Below are 6891 nucleotides of genomic sequence, written 5' to 3'. Positions count from 1 at the left end.
ACCTGTATCCGATCTTTTCATGCCAGTCTGAACAACACAGATTTGATTTTTTCAAATGTGACCCAGGCCACTTGGATATGTGGTCCTAAATCTGATAAAGTATCCGATCTTTTCAAATGTGACCTGTGTGTGTACGGCCAGGTCGCATTTATCCGACCTGCACCTCATTGATACTCGACAAACGTCACTATTCTGCATCCCGTTACAAGGACGCGGGAAGGAAAACAAACTTACTTCCGCAAAGATTGACCACGTTCACTACGTGTGATGTTATCGTGTCCACTACTGCGCATGTAGGACACTTTTAGGTTTATCTGCAGTTCACACACAGATCACATCCAGGTCGCATATATTTGAAAATGTGAACGACCACGCAAAAAAAATCAGATTTCACAAAACATTGGAATTGGGTCTCTTCAGGCTGCACTGTGAATGTAGCCTGTTTTACTTCCTGTTTTGTCTTGTGACTCTTTCTTTTCTCTTTCGCAAACATGCAGGAATCCAATTTTCAAGTCTTTTATTTTATAAACTGCAGTGAGTCACTGTTTTACTTCCTGTTTTTTCAGTCTTGTCTCCTGAGCAGCTGTTTCCTTCTGATCATGCAGGAACTGCTTTTTATCATCTTATAAATTACTTATAAATATTTCAGTCTTCTATTTTCTAAACTGAAAGACAAAATCAGTTTATGAATTGTAAGGACAGATGATGCTGCCCTTTCACACATGCACAGGGTAGTGCTTGAACAGTTTTTTTTTTCTTCAGCACTTTTCTTCTCTCCCCAGCCCTTCCTTTTTACCCTGCTTTGCTGCTTAGAGCCTCTCTTCACAAAATTCAGGAAGTCTAGGCAGCTGTCTGGGCCTTGGTACGGCTGCTTATGATGGGCATGCAGGAAGGTACAGACTCAAACTCAGACTGTATATCTGGAGCTGATTTGGAGGGGTAAGATCTTGGAGATGTATCTGTTTCTGCACAGCGAAGGAACAAACCAAGAACATTCAGAAGATCGGATTTTTCGCTGCTGAGAGGTGCCAGAAAGACTAAAGGCTGTCAACAAATTAATCAGTACAGTCTGCACCAAAACAATTGTAGAATCAGAAATTTGGCTCCCTGGCAGCCTTGGACTGCCGCTTATCTCATTCTTCTCCAGGATGTTTTGTAAACAGATGCTCCACACCACACCATCCTGTCTTCTTCTGACCTGTGTTGGACTGATCTCCCTGACCTAGCTGCTGTGAACTCTACATCTTATCAGAACTGTTAGCGGGGGGAGTCAGCCCACAGTAGCCCGACCCCCTCTCTTGCTCCGCTGGCTTCCTTCCATCCCTGCCCCTCCCCACCCTAGTGCTCCCATGATATATGCTATATGTACTCTGTTTGTTCTGTTGTTTGTCTTCTCTTGGATGGGTGTTTTTGTTGTATACTTGTGTACAATGACAATAAAGTTCAATCTAATCTAATCTAATCTAATTTAATCATATGTAGGCCAAGTATCTGCAGCCATAATCAGAGTTGTTCACATACTCTAAACAAGGAAAGCAGCTTCAGGTTATTTAGCAAAGGATACACTGGAGCATCCTTCATGAAAGGAAAGGAGATCCTTCTCTCCCTCATTAAAAACAATCAACAGATCACAGAAATGTTAACAAGAAGTTTTGCATTTAATGCTCAAATGTGCTGAAGCTCCAACAACAGGCTTTGACTGAACTCTGAACCTCACAGAGCTGAGAGAACATCTGCTGTGTGAAGAACATAAAATAAATAAAATAAAAGCATCCTTTCAGTGAACACGGTTCACATGGATCAGTCAGTAACTGTGAACTGCATAAAATAATAATGAACAAATAAAAATGTTTAACTACATCTGTAAATGTAATTATAGCCTTACAGCCATCCAGAAGATGGAGGAGAAGGAGCACAGAGCACCATCTGCAGCACCCAGCTGTGTGTCTCTGAGGAGTGACTGCTCCAAAGACAGACCTCCACAGTTCAGTAATGAAGCTCCACCAACAATGTTCATCAATCATGGACCTGAGCTGACAATGTAAGAGAACTGAATATATTTGTGAAAATAATTTTAAATAATTATCAGCTCATTTTTCTTTTTCTCCAATAACTTTATTGGATTTAATGAAGCCATGCAAAATTTTACCTTCATACTGTGCTGCTTATATGGGTTTCCTGATACTATTGATCAGTAATTGATGTGACATTAATAGATTTTTGTATTTACAGAGGTCAGAGGTCACAGTCTCCAGCACCCAGCTGTCTCTCTATGAGGAGTGACTGCTCCAAAGACAGACCTCCAGGCTTCAGTAATGAAGCTGTGCCAACAATGCTCTTCAATCATGGACCTGAGCTGACAAAGTAAGAGAACTGCTGACTCACAGAGATCAAAGGTCATTTATAAAAATGTGTTCTACCTCTGACATCATCATTTATCCCTAATGGCTGCTTTTATTGGAAAAAGCACTGACTGCAGTTTTTTAGCTGGATCGTTGCATAAAAATGGGCCGTGCACTACAAAGAGAGTTCAACATACCCAGGCTCTGTGTGTTATCTGGATTCACTTATTCTAACATTGGTGATCAGGATAAATGAAGCTGGTTATCAGCTCGCTGAGTTAACCCAGGGTTTATCCTGTGTGTTCACATGAAAGGGGCGGGGCTGGCAGCATCTAACCCATCTAAAAGGGGCATTTTAGCCCAAATCATAGGCTCACAGGCTCTGATTTAGCCAACAAGAGAGTTAACTTAATCTCAGAGTCAGTAACCATGGTAACAGACTCTGTGACCCTAACCTGCTCGCTGGCAGGTTTTCTTCACCAAACTCTGAGTGTCTCTCTGACTCCTCCCCCTGCTGGGATTAATTCTCACTGCGGAACGAGGACGTTAGCATACATTAGCCGGTAGCTACTAGTGAAATTCTCATCTGGTGAAGTGGACATGAGGTCAAAGGTCAGAACCACTGTTGTAGCATCACTGTTTAAATCACACTGATCAATAATCGATCATATATTATGTTGGAATCACTGATGGAAAAATGTCTCACTGGTGGATGTTGGAGATGATGTGAATGTTTGAGTGAAGATGAGGCAGAAACAACTTTAAGACTCTAAAACTGAACCAGATGTTTTAAATGCAGCTGCAGAGTCTGAATGTAATCTGATTACAAAGAGCTGTTCAGAGTCTGAACCTCAACAGAATTTAGAATCACTCAGTAAGTGATGTGAATAAAATCTGTTTGTGTTTGCAGAGGTCAGAGGTCACAGTCTCCAGTATCCAGCTGTGTGTCTGTGAGGAGTGATGGGTCCAAAGACAAACCTCCACACTTCAGTGATGAAGCTGCAGCAACAGTGTAAGAGAACTGCTTATTTTGGTGTTTGTAAGTTTGTGACCACTTTATCATTTTCAGCATTAATTGTTCCACAGTGAGGTCACAGCAGACACTGAAAGCTTCAGCTACTTTTTGTTCCTCATACTGTAAACATGCATTATGATGATGATGATGATGATCAAGTTTCTCTCATCTGTTTATTTGGGTTCTTCTGTGAAACAGTGAAGGACATCAGCTGTGTCCCAGTTCAGGAGCTGCATCCTTCATAGGCCAGAAGTGAGCAGCTGTTAAACTGGACGGTCTCACCTTCATACAGGTGTTCATGCCATTACCTCAGTGTAGCTCTGTCACCTAGCAACTGTGAGACTGCAAAGCACAGCTGTTAAAATGGAGCCCAAATTTTGGCTCTCTGTTTGTTTTTAATTATTTATTCCTTGAGGAACTGCAACATTGTTGCATCCACAAGTAAATATAAGCCAATTATTCATTTCCAAATGTCCTGACGGGGCTTCAGTGAGACATTAAGTTTAAATAAAACTTTCCTGTTATGAAGCTTAACTTTAATCTCAAACAAACTGATTGGCTCAGGAACAAATGAAACCCTGTTTATTTTGTGTCAGAAACAATTTGAAAGTATTCAGTATCTGCAGGCAGATCACTCAGTGTTTAATCAGACAGGAAAAGCAGTTCATTAGTGCTGCTGAGATCAAAGGAAGCATCACTTTGGTTCCAGCCTGAATGCTGGATTCAAACAGAAAAGTAGCTCCACTTTTCCTGTTCTCTGTGACCATCCGAGCTTCTGCACAGTGTCCTCACATCTGGATCTTTGTCAGCAACAGTCAGCAAATGATTTTAGTCATAAAGAAATGTGTTCACAGAGAGAGGAAGAGGAGCGGGGTCTGTGTGGAGGAGCGGCCGTCCTGGTGTGTTTCGTGTCAGGACGTCCTGAAGGATCCGGTCTCTACCAGCTGTGGACACTGGTTCTGCAGACAGTGCATCTCCTCATACTGGGACCAGTCTGCTTCATCAGGAGACTCCTCCTGTCCCCAGTGTGGAAAAAGACCCAGAACCAGAGCTGGACTGCAGACAGCCAGTCAGAGCAGCTGTGGACAAAGTAAGACTGAACATCTGTCTGCTGATGGACTCATTTCTGAAAACTGGACTTCTTGTTGTGTTGTTGACACATTTCAGAATTTTCTTTCTCTTTAGTCTCGGTGTTTTTCTGTCTTTCAGCAGATGCTGGTCTGCAGGAGGTTTTAGATGAACATAAGATCAGTCTGAGGAGCAGATGTGAACGTGTGACTGAAGGAAGTGATGAAACAGGAAGTGGAACCCTCCTGAACAGGATCTACACTGAGCTCTACATCACAGAGGAACAGAGTGAAGAGGTTCATACCCAACATGAGGTGAGGCAGCTGGAGACAGCTTCCAAGATGGACGCCCTCCATGACAGACCAATCAGGTGCCACGACATCTTTAAAGCCTTCCCTGACCAACAGAGACCCATCAGAGTGGTTCTGACCAACGGCGTTGCTGGCGTTGGAAAAACCTTCTCAGTGCAGAAGTTCAGTCTGGACTGGGCAGAGGGCTTGGAGAACCAACATGTCAGTGTGGTGATGCTGCTTTCATTCAGGGAGCTGAACCTGATCAGAGATCAGCAGTACAGTCTTCTGGAGCTGCTCCATGTTTTCCATCCAACATTACAGAAGGTCCCAGCAGAGAAGCTCGCTGTCTGGAAGCTTCTGTTCATCTTTGACGGCCTGGATGAAAGCAGACTTTCATTGGATTTCACCAACAGGAAGCTCGTGTCTGATTTCACACAGAAGTCATCAGTCAGCGAGCTGCTGACAAACCTCATCGAGGGGAAGCTGCTTCCCTCGGCTCTCGTCTGGATAACTTCCCGACCTGCAGCAGCCAATCAGATCCCTCCTAGATGTGTTGACAGGCTGACAGAAGTACGAGGCTTCACTGACACCCAGAAGGAGGAGTACTTCAGGAGGAGATTCAGTGATGAAGAGCTGTCCAGCAGAATCATCTCCCACATGAAGACATCCAGGATCCTCCACATCATGTGCAGAATCCCAGTCTTCTGCTGGATCACTGCTACAGTTCTGGAGCACATGTTGACTACAGAGCAGAGAGGAGAGCTGCCCAAGACCCTGACTGACATGTACTCACACTTCCTGCTGGTTCAGACAAAGAGGAAGAAGAACAAGTACCATGAGGGACATGAGACGAGTCCACAGGAGCTGACAGAGGCTGACAGGGAAGTTCTTCTGAAACTGGAGAAGCTGGCGTTTGAACATCTGGAGAAAGGAAACATCATGTTCTACCAAGAAGACCTGGAGCAGTGTGGTCTGGATGTTACAGAGGTCTCAGTGTACTCAGGAGTTTGTACAGAGATCTTCAAAAGAGAGTGTGTGATCTTCCAGAAATCAGTCTACAGCTTTGTTCATCTGAGCATTCAGGAGTTTCTGGCTGCAGTCTACATGTTCCACTGTTACACCAACAGGAAGACAGAGGTGCTGGAGGGCTTTCTGGGAAAAGACTGGGAACATAAGAACAAGAACGTCTTGCGGAGAGACTGTGAGGATAATCCTTATTATTCTTCATCTGATGATGATGTTGATGATGATGATGATGACAGCTCATCTGAGTGTGTGTTTCTAAAGAGAGTCATGGAGAAATCCCTCCAGAGTAAAAATGGCCACCTGGACCTGTTTGTTCGCTTCCTTCATGGCCTCTCTCTGGAGTCCAACCAGAGACTCTTAGGAGGTCTGCTGGGTCAGACAGAGAACAGTCCAGCAACCATCCAGAGAGTCATCAAGAACCTGAAGAAGATGAACAGTGATAAAATCTCTCCTGACAGAAGCATCAACATCTTCTACTGTCTGATGGAGATGAACAACCTCTCAGTACATCAGGAGATCCAGAAGTTCCTGAAGTCAGGGAACAGATCAGAGAAGAAACTCTCTGAGATCCACTGCTCAGCTCTGGCCTACATGCTGCAGATGTCAGAGGAGGTTCTGGATGAGTTGGACCTGCACAAGTATAACACATCAAAGCAGGGACGACAGAGACTGATTCCAGCTGTGAGGAACTGCAGAAAGGCTCGGTGAGTCCATATGTGCTAATTAACATCATTCATCAGAGTAGATTAGTATTATAGTTCTTCACATAGTCACAGGACTACATGACTCTCATTAGTTTTAATTTCATACTGCAGGAATCAGTGATGCTAACTGGCTGAAGCTAACATCAGTAGTTTTTCTTGCAGTATTTTCACTCAGTAAAGGGAGTCGTCTGAGGCCACTGAAAGATGGAGGGGGGTTAGAGTCATGACACCTCAGTACACCTGGGTGGAGGACAGAGATGATGGTGGTGGAGATCAGTTTGCTGCTGATTGTATAAAATAAATGCAGACATCTCCATAAACCAGTGATGTGCGGTGAGGTTTGTGACAGGTGAGGCACTGACTCACCTGGTGTCCGATGTTCACATACACTGATAAAAATGATTCTGTGGTGAAGTAAATCTAACATAACTGAATCTGTGAAA

The 6891-nt window shown here is 43.8% G+C and overlaps 1 protein-coding gene across 1 annotated transcript in view; it reads left to right on the top strand.

The window, feature by feature from the left end:
• The first annotated feature begins 1962 nt into the window (after positions 1-1962).
• LOC115799966 (protein NLRC3-like) overlaps positions 1963-6891 on the top strand; it is a 38567-nt gene continuing 33638 nt past the window's right edge. Inside the window, exons 1-5 of the mRNA XM_030757270.1 lie at positions 1963-2041; positions 2233-2364; positions 3253-3354; positions 4212-4447; positions 4570-6448. Of these exons, the coding sequence (XP_030613130.1) occupies positions 2010-2041; positions 2233-2364; positions 3253-3354; positions 4212-4447; positions 4570-6448 (2381 nt within the window). The 5' untranslated portion in view covers positions 1963-2009. The remainder of the gene's footprint in view (positions 2042-2232; positions 2365-3252; positions 3355-4211; positions 4448-4569; positions 6449-6891) is intronic.

Source organism: Archocentrus centrarchus, chromosome 20 (assembly GCF_007364275.1).
Source record: "Archocentrus centrarchus isolate MPI-CPG fArcCen1 chromosome 20, fArcCen1, whole genome shotgun sequence".
In the NCBI taxonomy this organism is placed as follows: domain Eukaryota; kingdom Metazoa; phylum Chordata; class Actinopteri; order Cichliformes; family Cichlidae; genus Archocentrus; species Archocentrus centrarchus.
The sequence above is the reverse complement of the archived record's forward strand: the minus strand, read 5'-3'. Positions and strand labels throughout refer to the sequence as shown.